Source organism: Passer montanus, unplaced genomic scaffold (assembly GCF_014805655.1).
Source record: "Passer montanus isolate IOZ18808 unplaced genomic scaffold, ASM1480565v1 scaffold36, whole genome shotgun sequence".
In the NCBI taxonomy this organism is placed as follows: Eukaryota; Metazoa; Chordata; class Aves; order Passeriformes; family Passeridae; genus Passer; species Passer montanus.
In genome coordinates, this window is record NW_024368374.1 from 7,235,909 (window position 1) to 7,263,539 (window position 27,631).

Consider the following 27,631-nt stretch of genomic DNA (forward strand, 5'->3'; position numbering starts at 1 on the left):
CCCTGGTGGCAACTGCAAACCCAACATGGACACCCCAGAAATGGAAACGTGAGTTCAGTATTCCAGCCAGCAGTCACAGCACTTATTTTCCCAGTATTAGAAATGACACAGCTCCATATTTCAGTCCCTTCCACATCACCTCTTGCTGTTCCAGCTGTTCAGAGTAGCAGACAAACAGGAGATGAAATGACCAGCTGGCTTCTTTCCAGAACTGACCGTGTTTCAGGTGCTGAGACAATTTCAAAAAGATCTAAAAATGGTGTTTATACATTTCCCCCGAGCATTTTAAAAGGTGAATTCTGTCCTTTGTCTGAGGATGAACTGCCCTCATACTCCTCTCTTTCCAGTGCATGTGAGGATGTAGAATCCTATTTTTAAATCCTGCTAAAAATACACTCAGTTCACAGGGGACAGAAGTACATTCTACAGCTGTAGATCTATGAACAACATCAATCTCTCTTCTTTTTGGAAGGGTTGTAGCAGTCTGCAGTCCCTACCACAGCTTAATTGACCCTTATCCCCATCCTGCCTCCTGGCTGGGGTGAAGACTGTCCATCACCACCAACACACTCTGCTGTCCTGCTTAAGCAGGACCTGGGGAGAAGATGAAATTCTCTTCTGTCAGGCTGGGAACTGAGTCCAGAAGGACTTTTTCTGACCAGAAACAAATATTCTTCTGAGCATAGGGTAAAATGCTAGAAACAGAAGATTTAAATACCTCAGTTACGTTGCATTTTTATACCTTGTCTGTGTTTCTCTGCTACTTTGAATTTCATAACCTTTACCTAATGGACATCACAACAGTGAAACTTACAATAAGGGAAAGATGCTGCAGTTGATTAAGGGGTGATTTGAATTGCTAATCCTGCTCAAGTCATTACTGAAGAATGCAATGTTATCTCCATTATGCAAATCTTTATCCCATTCAGTAGGCTAGTAAACACCAGTAAAATGCCAGGCTTCAGTGTATGTAGAATCACTGAGCTGAGCTCTAACATTCCTTACAATTACTCCTGAGGTCTATCTAATCATGTTTCTAATTAGCTTTGAAAGGAAAGAATAAACAATGTGTTTCTATGACAGCAGGGAGCTCAGTGATAGAAGAAAAAAAGGAGTTGGATCTATATTTAGAAGAGTCTTTAACTAAAAGGATTTTCCCTCAGCTTTCTTAAACTATTTTTCAGAAATAAATTAATCTTCCCTGTATGTGAAGTTCACAGGCATCGAATTTATTTTGGTTTTTTTGCTCAGAGACTGTACTAGCACCTGGGGTGGGAAGGATGATGGTCACATACAAACTCCAAGAAACTGGCATCTTCACCCAGCCTCATTTTTAATACAACACAAACTACACAGAACACTCTACTCTACACTCTACAGAGCCCATGCAGAGCTTCCACTTACTTAGCTTTTAGCACACTGAACCATGGGTCACAAAAATAAGACTCTGAATACACTGTAAAACAATCAGTAGGCTTGGCATTGATCTATATTTGACTGCTGAACTCAGAAGGGACAGCAAGAATTACAATTATTTCAAATGCTAGTTTTAAATGATGCCTTCTATTCACTTGTATGGTCATGATCAGCAGTGGGTTTGTCATGGGGAAGGTAGGGAGAGAAAAAGGTTATGCATTTTACAAGAACTGTAGGTAATACATGATTAATTTGAGTTTTAAATGGTAACATAAAAGACTGAGTTATCAAGGTGAAGAGTGTTAATTAAATACAGATTTACATTTCTCTAAAGATTCTTGGCAGACTTGGTCGCTGTTGTGAATCCTGCTATAATCAGACCAAGGGTTAATTAATTATATTCTTTACTGAACAATAAAAAGCCACCCAGTTCAAAGCAACACAGTGCTCAGTGATGGCTTCTGATGGAGTGCTGCTTTTAACACAAAATTCATGTACTGAATAATTTACCTTGAATGTAGCAAAGGCATCAGAAGCAATATCAAATGTTGACATTTCCACATATTTAAAAAAGTCTCTGAAGTGTTCTGAAAACAGTATGATTTTGGCCAAGGGTTCATGGCGGATACACTCTCTCAGCATAATTCCACAGCGTAAGGCAATATTTGGGGATTCATATCTGCAGAATGAAGAGAAACAGAAAACATCAAAACATAGAAGAAAGAAGATAAACAGGCACCTTTCTAGCAACAGGGAATTTTGTTGCACAGGAAGCACCTGCCAGGAGGAACACCACACACTGAGGGCAGCTCCCAGCCAGTGCTGTACCCAGCTGCAGGACCTCATCCCAAAGCTCAGGAGCAGACACAGACAAAGCTGCCAGAATTTTTCATTGCAAACCTCTTTCTTCCAAAGCCAAAACACATTTTTGTGTAAATCTGCACTACACCCCCTCTCTGTGAAAAGACCGTGGGGAGTGTGCAACATTTCAACAGAAATTCTTCACCCTTTTGGATTTGTGAGAAAGCACAGCCTGTACAATATAAAAACCTCCCTTTTCAGATTTAATTCTGAGCTCCTCAGTTTATCCAAGAAAACTGCAACACCTCATGACCATCCATCACCTCCTACTCCTCCTCTAGAGGACATCACTCTGGAGTATGAATGAGGAAGGTAGGAAGAGTCTCTCCAGGCAGTCTGCACAGGATTAAGCTTTCTGTAGCTCTGAAATTTATTTTTTTTCTTCAACTTAAGAGGAGTTCTGCTCAATGCCTCTTCTGCAGAGGCTTTGGCTGTGCTAGGACACAAGCACCCATTCCTCAAGTACAATCCTGTTATGGCACATGAGGCACTGCAATAGCCAGGAGCCAGCACACGTCTCGCCCTTGGAGAGGAAGGAAGGGAGGGAGGGGGGAGGAAATTCAGATCATCTTCAATTTCTATTAAGTCTTGATTTCTTTAAAGCTGAAATTAATCTGAAACAAAACTGTTAGAAACACATTAAAAAACAAAAAGGATGAAATCCAACAGTCAAGAAGGATTTGAAATTAATTTTTTTCCAGCATTCTGCCAGAAATCATGTGAAAGTGGTGAAGTCCAAGGGGACAGAAAGCACTCTCTGTTTCAATAAACTGGTTATACTATATCAGAACTGTGTATTATCACCCAGAGATATCAGCATCGCTTTTCCTTTGCACAATTAATTCCTATCACTAGGCCAATAGAAATACTTTTTTTTTTTTTAAAAAAGGAAGAAAAACACAAAATGCCATCTGTGCTGTAAGTGAGTGGGCCCTCAAATTTACCCCCAGCATGCAGTTTAAAAGAACAGTTGTGTTCTGCAAGCATACCAGAGCTGCATACTTCAACCTGCTGTCAACAATAGTTGGCTTAATGAAAATGGATTGCTATTCCAAACAGGCAAATGAAGCTTCCCACCCTCAAGGAAATGCACTCAAGCCCCTATTTGTTTTGGTTTGGGGAAGCATTTGCAAACTTGAATTTCTAACTCTTCAGACAGCAGAAATTCACTGATGTTTCCCATTGAGGCATCAGGTCCATTAACAGGAATACTAATTTTTAAGGAAAATGGGGCAGAGCTGCTCCTAGGAGTGCAGCCAGGAAAATATTTAATAGTTGGCTAATGAATATTTTGGTTGGAATAAAAGCAAATTACATTGTTTCCAGCACAATAACTTTTAAAAACATTAAGTATCAACAGAATTCTTCTTAGTCAAATGCTCCATTATCTGGAAGTGGGTTATGGACCTTTGGCTGTTCACACAAATGAGGGAAGTTGTGTTTAGTGCCTGGAACAAGCCTGGAAGTTTACAGGCTGCCCAGTCATAGCTAGCATGTCCTTTGCACCCACACTTCATGCAAAGCCACCAGGCAGGAATGAAAGAAATGTGATTCAAAATCACTTCTAATGAGCAATTAGTGCTCTATGCTGATGTATTTTCACAGCAGAAAAAATTTCTGAGTTCTTCTCTGTTTGGATGAACTTACAACCTAAAGAAACCCCCACACAGTGAATACTGGAGAGAACTAGAAAATTAAACAATGGACTTGAAGTATTCCAAAACACTTATTGTGAAGTTTGAAAGAGGCAAGACTGAGAGCAGAAATGCATTTCTGTGTAAAGGGAATCATTCTTCCATGGTTACTGCAGAAGATGGTACAAGGTGAGGAGCACAGGCAGGAGATTTGGAAGGCATCAAGCCTGGGAGACACAAGGTCTTAAACAGATGTATTCTGATCTGACTTTACATTACTTGTGTAGCCTGAGTTCATCCTTGGATAAATTCAAGGGGCATTCTACAGCCTCAGCCAATACACCATTAAAGCTTTAACTGAGCTGTGATGTGAAGAGGTCATCACAACACAGGCTGGGGCAGTGTCTAGGGTAGAGATAGCATGTGGCAAGAGATATAGATATATAGATATATATTCATAAAGAGGCTTCTAAATTTGTCATTTGAGAGAAACAATGCAAGTGCCATAAACTAAGTCCTCAACAGTCACTGTCCTAAAGAGAAAATATTTTTAATTACAAAGGACAAAGTTATTTCTGGGCTAATGCAATAGGCTGACACCAGAGCAAAAAATTGGCCCAAATACAACTGGTTCTCTATGTACACCAAATACTGTACTCATCTGAAATCCTACACACAAAGCCTGCACACAGAAAAGAAGATGCAATTAAAGCAAGTCTTCGTACAGCAGCAAAGTCAAATAACCCACACAAAGGAAAGAAAATTTTTTAAAAAGTGAACTATACGCTGTGTGTTTTCTGAAGCTGAGAAGCTGGAAGGAAGCAGTCAACAAGTAAAACGAAGCCTAAAAGGTAGGAACTGTTATCTGAAGTTGGCAGTTCCACTGGAGTATGAGACAGGAAACGCTGGGTGGGAGCTCTGATTGAAGATCCTTCCCACCCAGCAGAGCTCACATTAAGCCACAAAAAAGAAACCTTTTGCTTTTGGGGACTGACACGGGCCAGAGGAAATTTTGCATCCAATGGAAGTACCACAGTCACAACAGTCTTGAGCCATTTATTTTATAGTCATGGTAGAGGTGATTTTTTTCTCTCTCCAGGTAATGTGATGTCATGTAACAAACACAGAATGGCATAAGTCAGCCAAACTCACTTTCCTTTAGCAGAATTTAATTTCCTATATTTGCTATAGCAATATATAAATATATATCTATATAGTACAAATAGTATAATTCATTCAGCATTAAATAAATAAGAAAACATGTCCTCAAGTCACATTTTTATGTGGTGGTGTCTAATATGAGGTGCTTGTTTCCCAGTCCTGCAGCTTCTAGGGCTCTAGGCTTCTACTGACAGATTCAACTGCATTTTTAACAAGACATTCCAGAAATGGCAATTCTGAGCTGCAGAGGACTAGTCAGGACATGATGAACAAGGAGCCCAAGGACCACAGACACATTCCTGCATGCAGCAAGATTCTCAAAAAAAAAGCATCTTAGTGATTCTATTTAAATTCATCCACCAGCTTAGGTCACTTACTGTAAAATGTCTGTCAGAAGGATATATGCATAAAAACTTTACTATCATCTCAATATTCTTGGTTGCTACAGATGACAAAGAAAATCTGGGACATAATCCAAAAATATTTTTTATCTTTAAATAAAGCCCAGACATATGGTAGTGATACATGCTCAATGTGCAGGATCAAAATGAGTGAAAAACTGAAAAAAACAGACAGAGAAAAGGGAAGAAAATTATTGTATATACATAGGAAATTAAAAACTGTTTGTAATAATGATGGAGAGAATTATCATCACTGTCCTGACATTTAAAAGACCAAAAAAATATTTAATGCTGAAAGTTGTGGAGTTAATTACAGAAGGAATTTAAAGTTGAAGTTCACTTGTGGCCACAAGCATTGGAGAAGTCTGTCCCACAGGCACAACTACTTTTTTAATGCATTTTTGCTTCTTTCTGTTCTACCACTCAGTGCTCCAGTTTGACTCCAGTTATTTACAGACACCACTGCTCGTCACTCCTGCAATGCAAAAATGTCTAAATGAACCTGAGCAGTCACCAGCAATGCTACACAAGAGTTCATGGTGAGAAATGAAGTACACATCTCTTGACTGTGCAGTCAAAAACAACCAGCACATAATTATTTCAACATGAAGTTTGGAGAAGAAATAACAGACAAATTAAATAATCTGATCATTAAAAAGTATAGAGTTCCACAGAAAGAAAGTCAATATGAAAAAAAATTAAGAAAGCTGGAACAAAATCTGAAAATCCTTTTTTTTTAAAAAAAACAAACTAAAAGTGAGAAAGTAGATCAACTGCAATGCCAGCATGTTCCAGGCAATGCTCTTTAATGAAACTCAAATTAAAGCACCTACCCTTTTAGAAGCATGAATAGGATATGTGGATGGGCACTAATGTACTCCACAGTAGGGCTGCGCGTGCCAATTTGTCTTCTCAAGATGTTGTTGAATATCTGGGAAACATCCTTTTTGCCCTGTTAAAGAAGCAAAATATATCTTTGTTAGAAAAACATGAGAAAACAAACATTTACTATAACAATGATTTAAAGTGCAAATGAAACTGAAATTAGAACAGGTCAGCCTTTTTTTTCTCCAGTCTCTGCTTCATATTTGCTGTTTCTCCAATGACTAAAGAAGACTTCCTCCTTCCAGTGGTCCTGAAGGCTCCTGACTTCCCCAGTCCCATTTGCACCTTTTTGTCCCTAAATGAAGATGTGCATGCCTCTTACACTGCCACCCAAGTCCCTGGCTATTTCAAATAGCAACACAAAAGCACCATAAAAGCAAGCCAGTACCCTGAGCCAAGCCTGCTGCTGCCGTGTGTGCTGTTACTCCTGCAGCCCCCAAATGTGAGTAACAGAGCTGGTACCAAACCACTGCCACACTGCCTACACTTAAAAAGCTAAAGCTTTTTATCAGTCCAGTGCAAACAACTCCAAGTGTGATTACATTTCTGAAAATCAGGGTTCAGTTTAAACTGTGCCCATTATTTACCATGGAAAATGAAATAACTGCTACCAATAAAACAGCTGCATCACGTGCGTATCTCTGCTTTAATCAAAACTTCAAAATCAAATCAAAATCCTTCTCTCTGTCTTGATGTTGTGCTGTATGCACCTCTCTACACAATCACAGCCTGTCTTCAAATGCTTCCCTGTGCAAACAGCTTTCCAGAAGGTCTTTCCAAGTCATGTTCTGTTCAGTCAGAGGGTTCACCAGTACATCTTGCATTAGAAATCCACATCCTCCCCCGCCACTTTCTCCCCTGGCACAGCAGACAAATTGATGTGGAGTTAAGGGAGGTGAGAGATGGCTGCACTAAGGACCAGTAACCAAGGCACTGAGTCAACAGCAGGGCACCATGCACAGGGCAAGCTAAAGCAAAAGGTCACTTATAATCTGTACATGCTGATTGATCTGTCTTGGGAGGACAAACATTCCTTGGCAGAGAAATTATTGAATGTTTGAAGCCAAGGAGCAGAGAGTTTCACACGGAGGAAAATTCCCTGGTTTCACCTCTACAAATAAATCAGTGCTGAGGAACACAAAATATTCTGCCTTCCTACTTGATCCAGCCCAGCTGGCTTGGAGACTTGGAGACTCTGGGAATTAAACAGGAGAATCAAATCAGCGCAGGCCAGTCCATCTGCCTTTGTCTGCAACACTTTTTTTGACCCTTGGACATAATTTCAAATAGGCTAATTCTGTATAAAGTCATCCCATTCTTCCCTATCTTTACAACACCCATATCATATGCCTGGAATCCTGTGATCCCCACGGGCTTCAGCAGTAACTCCAAGATGAAAACAATTCAGACAGAGAAGAGCTGTTGAAAGGGTGAGATAAAGATGGCCAGAAATTAAGTGATCCTCTCTGCTATGCTGAATTTTATACTAGTTACTTAATACTGTGTGCATTGCAGCATAATATCCATGAGCAGAGAGGGGATAGATACAGATATCTAGATATATAGATATATACATATAGATATCTAGGTATCTAGATATGTGTATCCAATTATAGCTAATTTTCTAGAGATCAGTGATAGGGAAAGCCAGAGTTGACCTCCATGGGTTCTCCAGGAGGGAATGAATGCAAATAGAATGGAACCACGACAGATTTCCCTCACCACCTGACATACACTAAAATTGCAGGAGTACTTTTGAAACATTCCTTACTTGGATCTGGAATTGAATTTTGCCTTATAATGAAATACATATGGCCACTGAAGCACAAGATAAGGCAGCATGAAGAAAAAGTGGCTAGACAAGAATAAAAACCCTGCCAAGGATGTATTATATAAATACAAATTGTATAATACCTATACCATAATTTAGCGCCTGTTTCAAGGCAGAATAAGGGAAAGATTATAAAATCACCAGTCCTGGACTTTTAGTTATTTACTGCCTATTTTAGGGGCTTTGCAGTTTGTGAACCCTTAGGCTTACACACAGTAACATCTACATTTTCAGTTGACTTCTGCTGTTTGCACATTTGCATCAGTTATTTAAAGTTAAAAAATAAATTTAAAATATTTTAAATTTCTGAAAAGCCAGTCTGATCTTGATTCTGGGCTCCTGCCCAAACCTGACTTTAATGCTTCAAAACAATATCATCACTGAAATTATGTCTTGTTTGTTGAGTGGCAGAAGCAATAAACCTGTGTCTTCTATGGATGTGTGATGGATGTGTGATGGAAGTCTCCCCTACTTTGTCTTGGAAAACATATTTTCAAAGGGAAGTTCAGCTGTGAAAAACTGGAATCAAAGTGGGCAGCAGGGTTGGTGAAGAGGACACAGGGAATCAGGACAAAGCAAAGTAACATTATTGCCTTCAGAAATCAGATTTTCAGTAGTTTATGAGCTGCTTTTTACCATTACATATGGGTAACAAAATTACTTGCATGTTATAGTGCAATGAAATTGCTTGTGCAATGAAGCAACTTAGACACCAGCTGTAGCCACCAATATAACAAAATGGAAACAGAAAAGTTGATAAACTGGAAAAGTCAGTGGGAAGACATGAAGACAAAGCAGCACATGCTCTTACTGTCCTCTTGTTTAGTGACATTTGGTTTCTAGTGTTTTGTCCAAAAAACATGTACAACAGCTTGGCTAAATGATTGGAAAGCTTTTGCAATTAATAAAAAATATATTTTGCAATAAGAATTATGAGAATTGTTTGTAATAACAGCAATTCAACAACAGATTAGGTATTTCATCCAGGGCTCGCTTTTAAAGACTGCATGCTCAATATGTTGATACAGAATTTTTTTCTGGCAAAAGCAATACAGACTGTCATGTAACTAAAAAAATGCAGAAGTGTCCCTTCTGTGCTTACAGTATCTTCTCCTCCCCCCTTCTCCATTTCTCTTAAAGGGTTTTTTAAGGGCTTGGGTTGTTGGGGTTTGAGTATTTTTGTAATTAGACATTTAACAGTAAACAGAGGAGGCACAGAGAAGACAAAGCATTAAAAAAAACCTCCTGAACTTAAGACCCAAGCAAGAGTGAGAGAATTCCACAAAAAAAAAAATTTAAAAATTGATACATTCCATTTTCAAAAAGTAATACAAAATAAGTAAATCAGTCCTTGATTCTGGATTTACTGGTGGTAAGGGGTGCAGTGGGAAAAATGAAATATAAATCACCCATTTTCCTCCTTTTCATTCATTTACAAAACGGAAAGAAAATAACTTCTACACATGACTCCCACAAAGGGTGTCTCTGAGAGCATCAGATCTCTTTGAGAAACTGATTTTTCTCTCCAGCAGCTGCCTGTACATTGGGTACTGCTCCTGTTCCAGACCTCAGCAGTGGAGGTTTGGCTCCCAGGCGCTGGGGATTTCCCGCTGGTGGTTGGACACTTGTGAGGAATCCCCAGCCCAGGAGGCACAGAAATCATGGAACTCAAAACAGCATTCCCTGGGGCACTATCCCAGCTGAGTGCAAACCACAGAATGACAATGGCCTGACAGTGACAGAGTTTAATCCCATCCCTACCAGTCAACAGCAAATGAACAGGATTGATATTTATCCTGAGTTACTGCAATCTTTGCTACTATCACTCTTCTTCTCCTTACTTACAAGCAAATTTAGTTGTCATAGCAACTGTTTAGTAGGTTTTTGGTTTAACAACAAAGCTGGCAAGAAATTCCAAAGAATATATAATTTCATATTTAAATATATGAAATTAAATAATATATATACATATACATTCATATTAATCTTTATACCTCTCTATTAATCTATCTATTAATCTTTCTAATATCTGAAAAAAATGTTATATTCCTTTATTCTTTTAATCAAAACAATTAAGTGGGGGATACCCAAATTACCTTGTGACCTGCTGTCTGTTTTTATCAGTTTTTTCAATTCCTTTCCTCTCAACTAAACAATTTTAATTCTTCCAGTGTTTGTCACATGAAATTATCCATGCTTCCAATTATTTTCATTCCGTGTCCCTGAACACTCTCTATTGGACACTCTTCAGAGACAGCAGGTAGCTCTAGTAGAACTATCCCAAACATCATCCCTGCAATTTACAAGGTTGGTCCTAGACAGTATTCCCAGCACCATGCCCTATCTTGTTTGGATACACATGGAAATATTTCTTTATATTTTTTGTTTTAATTTTAAAAAACCAGATATACTGCCAGTGTCTTTCAGGACACTAGCCAATCTAGAGCAGCAACTTTCTTCAGCCTGTGGAAAACAGTTTTGAACACAATGAAGTTATTTAGACTTCAGAAAAATATGGCTCTAGTTACTGACAACATCAAGACCAAGGAGTTGAAAAAAGTTTCTGGATGCTGACCTACCTCAAAATCTATCAGCTGCAGGTTGGCAATAAGGGTCACTAGAAGGCCACTGTTGTAGAGCTCTTGTGCCAGCTGGGCCACGATTTCTGTGGGTGGCTCTTTGTCTGTGGTCCCACACAGAATTTCTTTCATTGCTTGCAGAGATTTTGACACTTCCTCCGATGCCTTTTCGCCAGCAGATGATGGGTTTTGTTTTTAAAAAATGAAACAAGGAAAAAAAATGTTCTTTTAAAAGGCATGCATTTCAAAACAAATGTTTCTAAATGTACTTATAATGACCATTATCTATTGCAAAATGATAACAGAATTTTAGGTAACCATGGAGGCTGGAGCATCCACACTGTACCCTGCAGGCCTCACACAAGAAAAATTCAATTTATACATGACACACCATCATTTACACACCATGGGCACAAAACAGGGCCAAGAGAGCAATTACCAGCCAGCACCAGAGAGATCCTTTAGCAGGTTTGGAGGCAGGCACAGCCCTGCAGAGGCAGCAGCAATTTCACTGTTGCTGCCCCTGTCCCCCCCAGCGGGCTCCGTGGCACACGTGGGGCAAGATGAAGGTGCCAGATGAAGGTGCCAAGGCAGGTGGCTGCTCCCACCAGAGGGTGGCTGCTGGGCTGCCTCCCCACCCACTGCTTCCTGATGGGCTGTCCCAGCTCCTCTGCTGGCAACACAAATAAATCCTCACAGCCCTGTGGCACTGCTTAGCCCAGCAGGCAGCTGACACCACACAGCCACTGGCTCACCCCCCCTCAGCAGGATGGGGAAAGGAACTGGGGGGAGGAAATAAATGTTTAGGTTGAGATAAAGATAGCTTAATAGGATAGAAAAGGAAGGAAGAAATAGCAGCAATAAAAACAATAACAATAATAAACACCAAGTGATGCACAGTGCACTTGCTCAGCACCAGGGTCCAGCCAGCATCCTGTACTGAGCACAATGCCATGTGCTATGGAATATCCCTTTGGCCCACAGCTGTCCCAGCTGTGTCCCCTCCCAGCTTCTTGTGCCCCCAAACCACTCGCTGGTGGGGAGGGCTGAAGAGCAGAAAATGCCCTGACATAGTGTAAGCACTGCTCTGCAACAACTTTTTAGTTTTTAGAATGTTACCAACTTTATTCTTATCCTAAATTCCAAACACAGCACTTTAGCAGCCACTAGGAAAAATATTCACTTTATCCCAGCCAAAGCTTGACAGCTTCACATTGCCTCATCTCATTTCTCCTCATCAGGTGTGGTTTGAGCCAGCATCTTCCACAAGGGATTTGCTCACTGAGCACACAGGCACTTCAGTCTCAGGTTGAGAAATTTAAATTAAACAATTTGCTTTAGTAAAGTTCCACAGCTGCCACCAAGTGAAGTAAAATAGATCTTTCACATCTTTTGCTCCCATCTAGAGTATACTAATTCTGTGCAATGTTTCAGGTACCTAACGTAGAGGATGAATCAGAATTACCTTACAAAGAACCTTGACCTGAAGGATTACAACAGGGAAAGGAAAGAGACATGCCTGTAAACAGGTAACAGCTCAGCATCCATGCAGTCAGCAGGTTCAAATCAGATGTGAGTGGCAATACCCATTCCCAAGGAAAAGGATGCTAGCTACAGGATGGCAGCTCTGGCTCCACTCTCCTCACAGCTATGCTCCACTTTGAACAAATAAAGACTCTGTGGTGGAAAGGAGTAATTTTTTTTTTCATGTGGATGTGTGTGCTGTAAATCCCACCTGCTCCAGCCATGGGGCTACAGAGGCAATGGCTCCTTCTGGGTTGGGTTATATTTAATACAAACATGACCTGCAGCAAGGCCAATTGGATTCTTTGGCAGGAAGTGGGAAGGAAGTAAGGAACAGGTCTGAAAGCTGAGAATGACAGCAAACTGACAGGCAGGATGCTGAAGACAGCATTTCACATCTTTGAAAAACTTTAACTTGAAATTAGCCTTTTGTTAGCATAGCAGGTGGGGAAAAAAAAAAGATCAAGACAAACACAGAAAACCCAAGAGTGAATTGTAAAAGCTAACTGGAAATTAATGGATATTCAAAGCCACATCAATAATTTCTATATATCTCTCACTTACATTGAAAGGAAAAACATCATGCTTTGAAATACCACCCCATCACAGTGCTCTGAAGAGGTATCTCCCACCTGCTGCTGATCTCCCAACATTTTCAATCACAGATTTTATTCACATTAGTGAATAAAAATGATACAAAAACCCTAGAAGCCCTAAAAAAACCCAAAACCAGCCACAGTAAAAAGCCACCTTTACATTGCAGCTACCTGGAAGATTTAAGCATTGATTTTGCACAGCCTAAAGAGCTGCTCTCCTCCAGTCTCTTCATACCTACTTGCAGATTTCTGCTGGCTGAGATAGGTCAGCATGAGCAGCGTGTAAATGAGCATGACTGTGTGATAACTTCTAACAGCAGCAGTCTTGATGTTCCTTACCATCACTCAGCAAAAGAGCCTATTTTTACCTCAAATGTTAGTCGTGTGTCACTTGAGATATCCCACAGAGTACAGATGGGATTAACAACAGGGGCTCTATCTTAGAAACTACAGCTCTAAATCTTTATAAGAGCTAGGGAAATATTTTCATTTCAAAGGCAAAGCTCATACATTTTTGGCTTTCCACCCTTTCTGCTGGGCTGGGTGTGAATATCTCCGGCATTCTGTAGTTAAAAAAATTAATCACTTTTCTTTCAAGTATAAGTAGTCCTTTCTGATATGTAGAAAAAAGGTCAGCAGGACTCAGCTTTAGGTTTAATTCTCAAAAAGGAGGCCAGAAACTGCAGTGTGAGGAAATGAAACATAGAACACTGCTGCTGGTGGGCAGAAGTGGCCACCACAGCTGATTTCTCTAATCACCTGCCATCCCATCCACTCATCTCCTCAGCTTTTCCACATGCAATTTACATTTAATGTGTCACTTCCTCCCCCTTCACAGCCTCTCCATGGTCGGTGTTTTGATGTGCTACTCTCCACCAAAAGTTATCCACGGTCAAATCTAAGGATTGCTCCTCAGTGGATATCCCTCACAATATATCTGGAGGAAAACCATAATCCCAAACACAGATTCTTAAATTAACAGCCTCCGTTTTGACATTTCCACTTAATCTCACAGCAATTTTAGAATAATACTTTAAGTACACAAGCACTGTTTCTGGGATGGAAACTTTGTTAATACTCAGAGAAAAAAGACATTCCAAGATCCAAAGACCCAACATCTGTCCAAAACAAACAACAAAGCACATTTATTCACTCAAATACATGGAAAATACAAGATGACAGAAACATATCTGCATAAGAAGTCAGACCAGTCCTGAACCTCTTTAGGAAAAATTGCAAAAACCAACAAAAAGCCTCAGCAAGACATCCTCCCCCCAGTGGTGTCACAAACAGAATTTCAGTGACAAAAAAATACAAAGGATTTGCTAGAAACCCCTAAGTCTATTATGACTTCCATGCTGCTTTTTATTTTCCATCAGTGGCAAGAGCAACAATGTCAGAGTGCTGCAACCATCACTCCAGCAGAAGTTACAGTGCAAAAGAAACAATTTCATGAAAAAGCACTTCAGCCATTTGCCTCACTCTTGCAATTAGGCACAATCTTATTTCCAGGAGATTTTCCTTTTGTCCTCTAGGTACAAGTCCTCTCCATCATGACTGAATTTATGCCATTATATTTAGGAAGGCACTTGTGAATAGAGAGGAAAAAAGGAGGAAAGAAGAAAACTAAACACATAATGCTAAACAGAACAGTTTATACATAGACATACTAATGTCAAAAGTGGGATATGCTGAACTTTGGACAGTCACAAGTTGCAGGTAGGGACAAAAAAGTGAGAATGAAATACAAGCTGATTCCCAGCACACACACAAGTTTAGTATTTGCACTGCACAGATGCCAGGATCTCAACCTCCTAAGCCAAGTTTCCAGTCTTTCCAACAAGTCTCTTTCCAACAGGAACTGAGTCTGTATCCTCAGAGTGTAGTTAATAATGACCATCAGCCCCACAAGAGGTTTTTAGGTCCATTTTGAAAGACAGGATTTTGTGTAAATGTTGAAATCTAACAATCCTTGGGTTACTCTGCCAACCCTACTGGACTAGATGATCCACAACAGGCGTGGAGATGGAACACAGACAGTATAGATAAGCCTGCACAACTTCTCTATGTTAAATTATAAACATGTTCAACATCCCCTCCTCATAAAGCTGATTTTTGTGAGTATTTATGTGTCTTTCTAAACCTACAACAGCTTCAACCAGAGCTGGAAATTTTGTAAGTTGAAGATTGTTGTCCTGGTTTGTTTTCCTCACAGATCAAAGTTTTGTCACTGTTGACATAACGGGAACATAACACAAAGAAAGGAGCTTACGGAAAAATGATTCCCTGAAATTCTACATGAAAAATGTCTTCCCTGAAAGACTGATTGATCTTCAAGTGTGGGATAGGCTGCGGAGGGGACAGCCACAAGAATATGGCAAATATGCACATACAGGTTCTTTCTGTGTACCTAGCTCATTCCCAGATTCCAAAATCTCTCTATAAACTGTTTCTCTTTTGCACAGCAGCAGACAGTAACACACAGAGATGCCTGCCAGTGCGATGTTAAACACTCGGTTTTTGTGTACCTAGCTCATTTCCAGATCCAAAATCTCTGTATAAACTGTTTCTCTCTTGCACAGCAGCAGACAGTAACACACAGAGATGCCTGCCAGTGCGATGTTAAACACTCGAATGTGTGATTCAGTGATCTGCCAGTACTCCATGCTATATACTGCAACTAAAAGCATAGAGCTCCTTGATTTGGTCTTATCTGGTTTAAAAATATTCTCACTGTGTGATTCAAACCAATTTTTCTCCTAAAAAGCAGTGCCAATGCAGCTCTCTCTACATGCAACTGTAAGGATTCCCAAGAAAAGCCATTAGCAGAATCTGAATCAAGCAACCACCTAACTTCAAGATCACCCCAACTGACTTATTCTTGATGCAATTTCATGCTGAATGGATCTACAGGGACAAATTGTGGATATTTTGGATCAGGAGGCCTGACATCTGTTACATAGCAAAACATTATGGACTAGTACTCAAGGAAGCTGGCAAAGACAATTTGGGCAAGCAAGCACAGCAGGGAAACGCCTTTTGAAAGGATGTATGATCAAATGGACAAGGCAGCTTTGCCCCACCTGGGCATAAATTCCTTTCCCACTGTTAAGCCTGCACTTAAGACAGAACTAAAGGTTCTGAAGGTCCTTAAAAAATAAAAGCAACCAGAAGAGACAGGTTTAAACTCTTGGCACCAGAACCTGATAGTATCTGGAGTTTCTCCCACCTCTAGAGCAACAACAGGCCTTAGCAGAACAGGGAAGTTGAAACATGAAATGCTCCACAAAACCCCAGGACACACAGAGCGAGGGGGAAGGGGTGCCAAACCCTTCTTATCTCATTCCCTTGGTTTCTGTGTGCAGCAATGAAATGGAAAGCAATTTTGCAATTGGCTCTGGCAGCTGCAGAATCGCATCCATGGATATTCTCGTTCCCGGCAGTCACGCAACGGTTCTTCCATGCAAATGAACACAGAGCCTTCTGCATGCACCTCATCTCACACACCAGTCCCCAGAGCTTTACCCATGCAGCAGCCAGCAAGGTGAACAGCAGGCAGGAATGGCTTCCTTGTTGCTGTGTAAAAAAGCAGGATTTATTGATAGAAGTATTTGTTCCAGATATGTTGAAGTCTTTTAATTGTAGCCTTAATAAAATGCTGCTCTCCTGACCCTTCTGAACCGCACCAAATTTGTTACAGCAAGTGGAGATGAAAGGGAGGACAGATTGCAGTGACCTACCTGAAGGAGAAGTCTTGTTAGAGAGATTTAAGTGAAAGGGGCAGAAGCGCGACACTTCAGGTTATTTTTACATCTCACTTCACTATGCTTCTGAACACTGACTAAAGGCACTGCAGCCTGCAGTTCTGCCTGACAGGAAAGCACTCAGCACAGTGCTCTGAACCTGCTCTAATGCATTTAGGTTCATTTTCCACAATAAACCCTTGTCTTGGATCAGCTCTACCAGAAACTGCGAATCTTTCAGCCCATCTAGACCACATGCAAAGATTAGACCAAGTTTCAACCAACCTCAGATCCGTTTGCTGCACTCAATTAAAAGCCTGTGACACTTGGAAGGCTTTTGCTGCAGGGCAGGCTCAGAAAATGTTACCAAACCTGTAGGCACCACAGATGGCACTGAGTCAGGCTGCCGCGCCCAAAGGTGTTTGGTTAGCAGGGGAGGGTGATGTGCTCAAGGACATCCTGCAGGGACAAACTGGATGCCACCCACACTGCTTTGTGCTTTGTGTTCTGGCTCAGCACCTCAACACAAGGCTTTGAGAAGCCAGGGTGTCACACCTCGTTTTTTGTGAGGTCGGTCAGGCACCCTTTCTATCAATGCTCCTTTACAATTAGCCAGCAACAAAGACACGGTGACACACCAGCAATAAATGAAGCAGTGTGACCAGAGTGTCACACGCTGTCCATTCTTCCTCAGGTTCAGCAGGTATGACCTTTTGGTATTGTGGCTTCTCTTCTCTTCATCCCTATTCACATGCAGCCTCCAAATGCTATAGGACTTTGTGCCACTAAAAAGGGAGAGCCTAAGCTCTGAAGCCCTTCTTTCCTATGTATTTAAATAATTTCCTGCTTTTCTAGGTAGTTCCAGAGTGGGCATTTCTCATTAAATTCAAGGACTGATTGGTTCTACATAGCTGGGATTAAATTGTAATGACATTTATATAATACTGCAATAAAACTTAATTAATTGTTCTTCACCACATCAAAGCCCCAACAGGATGTCAGCAATTGTATATGCTCCAAGAATGCCCTATTTTATTTCAGATGTTGGAAGAGAGGAGGATTGTTGATAAAGAACATTTTAGTCCACTTTTTCAGCTCTGTCTTACTCTACTTAATCTCCCAATTATTGCATTAAATTTGCCAGTGCTGCAATCCCTTCTTTAAAACAAATATTATTTTTAAAAATTTGTAAAAACAAGGTTTTAGAAAGAGCACTTCAGAAGAAAAGGAGCCAGATGTGTTGGCACTTCTCAACCTGTTGTCTATCAGCCATCAAAATGTAGCTGAGAAAATGGCAAAGCTTTAAGCACACAAATATCCATGCAAGCAAACAAACAAGAAAGCCCACATAAAAAAGAACCAAACATCAACACTTAGCCCGTTTTTCAGTTGGGTGTGTTTAAAAAGCATCAGAAAGCACTATAGCAACACAACACACATTAATAGTTTTTAAAACATTAGACACGTGGAGAAAGTGGGTCAAATTCAATCCTTATCTAAGGAGACAGATGCTAGTGCAGTCAATAGAGTTTAGTTAAAGCTTGAATGGGTACTATTCCATGAGTAACAAAAAGCATCATGAAGGAAGAGTGCAAACCTCTGTGTATTGTGTGTGCATGTGTAAATGCCTTGGAAAAGATGTAGAATTATACTTGCAACTGGCTTCCCTGCATCTGTCTATCAAGTTATATCCTCCACCCTCTTCCCATTACCTGAGAAGTCTTAATTGCTCTGCTGCAAAGTTCCCTACCTGTGCACTGAATAGCTTGGCAGGAATGATCCTTTCTGCATTATTTAAAGCATCCCCTCTCAGACACAGATGGTTCCTGCTGAAAGTTGCACAAAGCTCTATTAGAAGCATCAAGCCCCTCTCTGTCTGACCTTGTGCCCTCCTGGCTGCCCATGGCATCTTCACCTCATATGATTTCTCAGCGGGAAAGGAAAGGAGGTTCTCTGCCAGCCCTGCAGTTAATTCAGGCTTTGTCCCACTTCTCTGCCAATTCTGCCTGTATTAGCAGCTTTTAGCTGTCTCAGCCCACATACCACATTGACTGTACTACAATAACAGCTTAATTGTCACAGGATAAATCTTCTTGTTTAAGCATCTGAAGCAAGTCCTAGTTGGAAACTACTTTGCACGCAAAATCAGGGATGCTCTGGAGTTGTACCCTGGAAGTGTTGGGAGCCTTGGTTTTATGGTCAGGCATAACAATACTCTTTTAGTTCTTACAGCAGACTAGGAGCTAGAAATCTGAAAAACTGGACAGCCCTGAGCTGCAAACCTCTCAGGTCACAGGGCTACAGGGTCCAAACCCAGCTCTGAGACATCCAGGGTCTCTGGCTCTTGCAGTGGCTAAACCACTAGGCCCTTTCATGAAAGTTTGACAAATTTCTTCTCCCTCCAGAAATCAAATTGGAGGTAAAGTTAAAAACCTTGCTAGGTTTTCAAGAGCACAGAGTACAGCACTGTGCTTTGCTTCTCTTTGCTTTTGTTTTCAGTTGCATTTCTCCAATCATTCTCATGAAAAGACACTACTCATTAGCATTACTGAGTATATTTTGAAAACCTGTGGGCCACTGAAAGTTTTCCCATTGTCTTCTCCAACTCAAACGGCAAACAACACTTAGAAATGGCATTACTAAGTTCACAAACCTGAATGGATAGCAGCAGGTGTGATTGGGCTGGGTGGTTTTGCAAGAGCTATTTTTCCTGCCAGTTTTTAAGGTTTATCACCATCTCAGTACTAAAGATAGTCCTTATGATTTACTTCCATAAACTCAGGAGAATAAACTTAGCTATTTTCTTTAACAGGTATTTATTTCAGGACAGCTCAGTGGAACACTTTAGATGAAAGGCAGCACTGCCAAGGACTCTCAAACCCTTCCTTCTGCAAGGAAAAGGACACTATGTGCTTCCTTGACATCACAGCACAAAGTCCTGAGTCAACAGGCCACATAAGCTTAAACCAATCTAAACAAAGGCTTTCCTCACCTTCTGCCTTGCTGTTGAAGGGACTGCCTTGTCCCCCTCTCTCATCTCCCCCGATCACCCCCATTCACCCCAGGAACAGCCTCTACCCCACAGCAATGAAGTACACAAAAACTAAGTGAAAATCAGCCCTTTCCTGTAAAATAAGCACCAGTAAGTTCACGAGCTGTTTCCATTCTAATATGCCAGGGAAACATTCTGTATCTTTTGTTCTGTGAGGAAAACACACACCAGCTGTTCTGACTTCCACAAAAAATTTACATTGAGCACTCCGTTTTCTAAGAAGTCTGAATTTCTCCTTGTCACTGACGCCCAAATATACAAACCAGCTCAAAGCCAAAAATTCTCAAACCCACAACCCTAAGGAGTCACTTTGCAAAGCAGATCAAAAAGAAATACAAGTATGGAATTTCTGCTTTGAAAGTCTTCTTTTATCAGGCTCCAAAGGATGAATTCAGCAGGGCAGAACAGATTCTGTTGATTTATTTAGTTACTTATTTTATGTTTTAGTTCAGAGTCAAATTCTCTCAGGTTACTGAAGGTATTTCAGAATGAAACATCAAATACCAGAGACCTCCCAGAAATCCATGTGACTTACCTTACATAATTAACACACTCTGAACTACTTGCTTTGAACCAAAAAGTTTCAAGAGGATTTCACCAAGGGTGTAAAGGGCTACGTTTTGGGTTGGGTTTGTTTTCATACAACTTCCTGCACAAGGTGGGGGAAGTGCAACATGCACGCATGCAAACATCAGCTCCATGGAAAATTATTAGTGTCTCTTATCAGCTATTTCTGCTTCCACTGGCAATCACTTTAAGTTAAAAGTTAGTCTGTTGTTAACTAAAACCATATACTTCTACCACAGCAATAGTGTAGAGGGCCAGAATCTCAGATGCAAAAAATAAATTTAAAAAAAATGTAAAAAAATTATGCAGGCTCAAATTCCTAACTGGGAGGATTTTGTGTGTTGGGTTGTACTTATCAAGTGGTCACTGGAAAAGCAGCAAAAGTAACTCGAGTCTGTGTCATGGAATTAGAAGAGAGCAGTAATATTAGGAAAAGCCTAGCACTATAAATAGAAAATGAGTAGCACAGCTCTTTTAGGAAGCACTGGCACCCAGAACATTACAAAGGATGAACAAAGTGAGATTTCTTTTATACACATCTAGACACATACAGATTTCCTGGTTTCTGGAAACAGCATGCATCAGAAGTAGATTTTTTTTCTGTGGGTACCTACACATTAATTGGCGACCTCATTTGTTATCCTGCTAACACCATTAACAGTACAATAGTTTTCACACAGCCTTCCAAGCTGTTTTGCTGGATTCATTACTGTTTGAAGTAGTGAGAGATCACCCTTTGTTTTGGCTGAGGCTCCTGGATCTCAGCATTTTCTGTCTGAGCCCCAGATTTTATGTATTTTATTTATGCAAAAGCCCCCTGATTTCAGCAGAACCATTCAAACACACAGCTGCATCCACAGGCAAGCACTCACAGAGTCATGGCAGTGACCAAACACAGTGTTATTCCCATTATTCCGCTGTTCCCCAGCATAGAAACCTTATTGGTCTTCTACAACGTTACCTCATACCTTGTCTGTCTTTTTTTCTTGTTTCTCCAATATGGCCATGTTTTCTTTCAGAACTTTCACAATCTCAGCAGGATTTTTGTGCGATTTACTAAACAAAGGCATGGTCTTCCTTCACCTGGATTTCTTCCTTCAGGATAGAAGAGGACTGCCTTAAATCAAACAACAAGCAAAAACAGCTTTTAAGATTTATACAAAAATGCAATAAAACCACACATAGCACTTTGAATAAGAAAATGTTGCACCTCAGGCACTACACTCTGCTTCAGCCACCCAGTGGAGCAGTGAAAGCTCTCATGTGTAGGTCTTGCAAGTTCATTGAGGATTCACAAGGCACCATTAGAACATGAAAAGCAACTACTCAGCACCTGCACAGGAGCTGGATGCTTCCTGCAGGAAGCTCTGACCCACAGGTCAGCACTCCAGCAAGTCCATGCCTATGTCCAAGGTATTTTGGACACCCCACATCTGGCAGGCTGCACTAGATTTCCCATGTGGGTTTCTGTCAGACTTCACCAGCTCCATCACAGTGCAGAAATCCAACTGTAGGTGCCAGCACAGCAAAAGAACCCTTTGTTTAAAGCATTGCAAATTGCAGTCCCAGCTTCTCTGCCATCTCTCCTTCTTCTGCAGCTGCTTTGCTTTGACAGCCTAGGGGACCTTGAGAGGAAGCAGTTTAAGCTATCCCCTAAATCTGACAGACTTCAAGAATCTGTGGGTCAGATCTCACTGGTGTAGAATATTGCCTGAGTTAAATAAAGAACAAAGGATCAGGCCCAAATATAAACATAAACACATTCATTACATTTAAATGACAGACTGAGAATTTTAATGAAAATCAATTGTTTGTTTAATTTGAAACATTCTTCTTCTGTATGGTTAGAAAGGCAAAGTCTACATCACTGTATTTCTATATGAAAGAAACCAAGCAACTCAGTTTCTGCTTAGGCTGTGAATTCTTATGGGTTTTGCTGAGGGTCCAATACAAAGATCTATTGAAGTCAATGACTGACTACAGATGGGAATATGCTCTGGTTCAGAAGCTCAGCACTGTTCTGGACTGCATTCCCGTTTGTACAATAAAAAAGAGGTAAAAGGAAAGAAAAAAAAAATCAAAAACCAAAAAATAATCTCAAACTTTCATCTAAATATTGCCTGAGTTAAATAAAGAACAGAGGATCAGGCCCAAATATAAACATAAACACATTCATTACATTTAAATGACAGACTGAGAATTTTAATGAAAATCAATTGTTTGTTTAATTTGAAACATTCTTCTTCTATATGGTTAGAAAGGCAAAGTCTACATCACTGTATTTCTATATGAAAGAAACCAAGCAACTCAGTTTCTGCTTAGGCTGTGAATTCTTATGGGTTTTGCTGAGGGTCCAATACAAAGATCTATTGAAGTCAATGACTGACTACAGATGGGAATATGCTCTGGTTCAGAAGCTCAGCACTGTTCTGGACTGCATTCCCGTTTGTACAATAAAAAAGAGGTAAAAGGAAAGAAAAAAAAAATCAAAAACCAAAAAATAATCTCAAACTTTCATCTCCTTCCACAACAAAAGAAAAATATCACAATTCCTCCACACACACAATTACAATTAGTTGTGAAAGCATAAATACACACACAAACCACTTCAATCCCATTATTATCCAAAATTTGCAATTAAAAAAAGCTTTATACGAGAGGTTTCAAATAAGAAAACTAAAGAAGCACAATACACACAGTGTAAAGAAAACCCAGTGGTCCCAAAGAACCAGCTCCTCTCATGCTTCATTGTTACTATGGGCACACTACAGAGTCCATCAGGAAATATGATCCCATTTGAGCCATACATCCATGTGTTACTAATCCCCAAATAACCTATGGAATTAATACCCAGATTAGGCATACATTCTATTGCAACTATAAATAGTAGCCATATAAAACAGCCAAATAAAAAATTAATTCAAACTATAAAAGCAAAATCTATACAGATTTTGTCCTAATAGCTTATTAAAATAATTTCAAAACACTTCTGCAGAGTATCTTTACAAGAAGAGTTTCTATGACACACAGGAAATATTTTTGGATGTTATTTAAACCAAAAGTTCTTTTACAGTGCCCAAAATAGGTGAGTTTGTATATAGCTTCTCATTTGTTGCTAGTTCAGTTTTACAGGGTTATTTTCACATTCAGTGCCTGAAACCTCACCACTCTCAAGTTCCCATTTTCAAGCTCCTCACGGTCCTGTTCAAACTCATTTTTATTTCTCCAGTTTTGGCTACATGACCTTCACTCAGCTGAGCCCCCAGCTGCAGGGTCCTGCTGCCATGCAGCTCAGAGGTGCAAGTTCTGGCAGCAGCAGTGACCAGAGCAGAGTCCCACCTCAGCCTGACAAGGAGCGAGGTTGAAGCCTGGGTGTACTAACAAGTGACCCTTTGGGGCACACACAAGCACTGGAAAAGACTGTGATGCCACAATAAAGCTGTTTAGATGCCGCTAGCAAGCACCAAGCACTCCGTAGTCCCAAATGTGGTGCAAATAGGAGATTAATAATGCACAAGACACTTTGAGAAGGACCCGATTCTGCATGTTTTTATTATCCTGAAGGCATGACATGAGGATGTGATGATGCAAGACAGAGAGAGTCTGAAATCGGGAGCTTAACAGGCAAGTGGTATTTCAGAAAAGAATTCTTTTCATCCAGGGTGGGGTAGGTATATTCAGATTGCTAAAGTCATCTTTTCTTCTCAGAAGTCTTCACACAAAGAAAAGCAAAGGGGGAGATAAATAGATTTTTAAATTAAGTACTCATGAGCTGGAGGTTCTGAGATTTTTAAATTATGAAGTTCACATTTCTAACAGAAATGCTGATAATAAACTATTATTTCCTCTCAAAAAGTAACTTACATGGCTGTCTAGAGTAATGTGTCTGTATTTAAAATAATCACTAATTTTGCCATAGAACCAGCACTTTTCCACTGCATAGTCCCAGTATCACCAGCAAGTCACCAGAGCACTGCTCAGTGATAAAATACCATTTTTTCTCACTACACACCCTACCAGCATCTTAATCACAACAGCAAAAACACCAATGAGAGGGCAGGAAGGGACTCAAGAAACCGTTTAATTCATTGCTCTGTTGAACAGAGCCAAGTCTCTGCATTACTTCATTAGATACAAAGTTTTAGATACAAAGCAAAGGGAGAAGAGCCACAGATGTGCTTGAAATAACATTTTTTGATTTGTCTCTTCTCAGGATACAGTTTTTAACCTGGTAGAAGATGCTCCATCACTTCAGAAAATACATACTGGCAGCTGCAGAACCTTTTGGTTGCCCATGCAGGAATCTTCCAGGGGCACACGTGCTGCCCACAACTACAGGCAGAAGCACATGGGGGTAAAGTCACTCTGCTGAGATTTGGGAGTTGTATTCCTTAGTCTTATGGCTGGCTATCCAATAAGGCAAGTGGCAAAACAAGGACTCCTCTCCTCCAGCTTTGCTCTCCATGGCTGGAGTTTCCAGAATCAAAGAAAGCACAAGCTCTTATTAAAGAAGCTTTTATCACAGCTGGGAGTTTCTGTCCTGTCCTCCTTTTTGTACCAGCTCTCTGCTCTCTAAGCTTTTTCTTGAAAAGTTTTCTGTTCAGTAGAGGCACTAATTTGGTTCAGAGGCCCCGTTATTTACATAAGTTATTTTCAGTATGTTTTTTGGAACTTGTTTTTTTCCAGGCATCTAGTCCTCTGTCAAGGTTGCTTGAAATTTCACAGTAAGTTCAAAAGTTACCATGAGAAGAGAATTAGGATGAGAAATGGACAGTGTGACCACATAAGCTTCATTCTCTCAAGAAACCAGTCTAAAAATAACTGAAAAACTAAGATGAGTGACAACTGAAAAAAGTGCAACACAGGCTCACCAAAGGTAGCTCATACTACAATCCCTTATAAATATATTTTAAACAGAGGAAATATAGTAGAATCCACATATCTAATGTGGAAATGCACTGATTTGAATATAGTACCAAAAAATTAGTTTAAGAAGAAAATTATCATATCATCTGACTGAGAAGGCAAGAAAAATCTGTGGATGGGATCATATTTAGAGAGGCATAGGAATTAAGAGCCTATCCAAAAATTGTGGTGACTGAAAATACAAAGATATTATCAACACATAGCAGGACAGGAATATCATTACCTGGGAAACTGGATGGAGTCAAGAAGGAAGGTAATAATAATGGGATAAAAGTTAAGAGTAGAAAGTATCAGATAATGCTGAATGGTAGAGGAGACACAGTTTTTAGATGTTCCAGATCCCTGAAAATATTCAAGATCAGATTAGACAGGACTCTGAGCAACCTGATCTCGTTGCAGACATCCATGATAGAGGGAATTGGACTAGATGACCTTTAAAGGTTCCTTCCAACCAAACCATTCTATGGATATCTGCTTCAAGCAGAGGACTTACCATGAGAAATGATGAAAGCAAGCAGCTGGAGCCATAGACAAACACACAAGCATTTTACAGATGTGAGAAAGACAGATGCAAATCTCTGATGAATCACAAAAATAATGGTCAGTAGAAATCCAAGGGTATCTATGCCTTTGTACAAAGTGCTGACAGAGAGCCCTTCATACAGAACACTGTACACAGCCCTGAGCACCCAGAGTCAAGAAGAATCAACAGAGGTTAGAGTGGGTGGAGAGAAGCACACTGGATGGCCAGAAAAGTGGGAAGACCAGCATGTCTTGGTTGCTAAAAGTGCTCACCTTCATAAGTTTAGAATAAAAATATAGGAAAGCTGAAAAAGTTATTTCAGCTTAAATAACAATAACACTTTATTTATGCAAAAGCAAATGGCTAAAAACTGCTGATGTATAAACTTCAGCTGGAAATGTAAAGGTTTCCACCCATTGGAGCTTTGAGGTTTTGAAATGACCTAATCTACCAGGCACACTACAGAGCATCTGTTCATAAATTTTTGACACTGCTGTCTGGCAGCAAGGGACAGAACTGAATGAACACCTTTCTTTCCCGCTTTCTAGGAATTTTTTTCCATCTAATGGTTATTCAACATATGTTTTCATAACATCAAAAATGGACTGTGGACACTCCTGAATTCATAATGGAGAACCAGCCAACTTGTGAAACATTTAGTTTTGATGATGTTATTTCACTGGTGCTCTTGAGAGGAGCTTATGAGACTAAGGAAAGAAACGGCTGTATCTTACCAGACCAACTCTCCTGGTCTCAGAGCTTGTCTCTACCAGTCATGAGGAAAATGCCTCAGCAGTGCTGTAGGAGGAAATGAAGTTTCCTAAGCCCACTGTTTCCATCAGCGTGAACATGACATTTCAGACACCAGAGTTGGAGTGTCCAGCACATTTTAGAAACTCTACTTTTACAAAAATACTTTCATGGAATATCGTTCCATCTTTGTTTGGGAGAAAAAAATAGCACAGATTTTATGTTAGATAAGCCACAGAAACACCAAAAGGAAACAATAATGAACCACATTCTAAATGTCAGCCTGTTTCTGTTCAAATCAGGAAAAAAGGAAAGAAAAACCACATGGACCAAAGCAGTGAATTGAATCCAGAGCTGGATGTGGTTTGCATGACTTTTTGACATGTGGTTTACATGACTTTTGGGGTATTCAGTAGCCTGTCAAGGTTAACATCCTTTCAAATTCAGGGCATACATTCTATCAGAGGTCCCCAACTCTACACACATTTAACAAAGACGGAAAACACAATTTCAAAAAACCTATCTACCTACTTTTATTCTGTCTCAGCTGCAAAGGGAGAAGCTGAAACACAGAGAGATGACAAGACTTACCCAAGGCCACATACAAAAATTCAGTGGCTGTGTCAGGAAGGCAACCTAGATCATGTTACAACAAAGCCGACACTTTATCAAGCTTCAAAATATCTCTTCTGCCAGTTTATCTGCTCATAAAAAGAATGTACTAAAAAAAAATATTCAGCACAGCTATAAAGTACAGAAAGAGATCTAGATATGACGGCAGACACTCTCCACAATTTCTCTGCTTTTAAGTCAAATACTTCCTCAAAATATTATAGTGCAACTGAACTTGTAAGCACAATGAAAGAAAAATGCACACAGCAACACCACTCTGCTCAGCAGCCCATCCCACTATGAAGCAGCTCAGTAACAAAGGCTTCTTCCTGCCCACAAAAGCAAGAATAGAAGAGAGCATGTGAGCCCATCCATGCAGTCTTTGCAGATGCTCCTCTGGACAAAACACTTGGTCTTCAAAAATAAATGAGAAAAAATGTCCTTCCCACGGAGTATCAGACATTTGTCTTGCTTTATCTCCCAACCTTCATCAAGTTGTTGAACGGAATAAAAACATTTAAATCACTCATATCATGTAAGAGTTTCTAGAATGGAAAAAAATACCTTCAT

At 40.1% G+C, this 27,631-nt stretch overlaps 1 protein-coding gene across 20 annotated transcripts in view; it reads right to left on the reverse strand.

The window, feature by feature from the left end:
- The window catches only part of CAB39L (calcium binding protein 39 like), a 75,793-nt gene that overhangs the window by 28,080 nt on the left and 20,082 nt on the right, over positions 1-27,631 (reverse strand). For 16 of the 20 annotated variants that reach the window (XR_005628297.1, XR_005628296.1, XM_039716640.1 and 13 more), the window contains 4 exons: positions 21,219-21,367; positions 10,769-10,933; positions 6,307-6,425; positions 1,927-2,095 (listed from right to left, as the gene is read on the reverse strand). Coding sequence is in view for 18 of the 20 variants with exons in the window: in XM_039716640.1 (XP_039572574.1) it covers positions 1,927-2,095; positions 6,307-6,425; positions 10,769-10,933; positions 21,219-21,320 (555 nt within the window). In the remaining 2 variants the exon portion in view is untranslated. Of the gene's footprint in view, positions 1-1,926; positions 2,096-6,306; positions 6,426-10,768; positions 10,934-21,218; positions 21,368-26,433; positions 26,498-27,631 lie in introns of all 20 variants that reach the window. The other 4 variants (XM_039716637.1, XM_039716636.1, XM_039716632.1 and 1 more) reach the window with 3 other exon arrangements.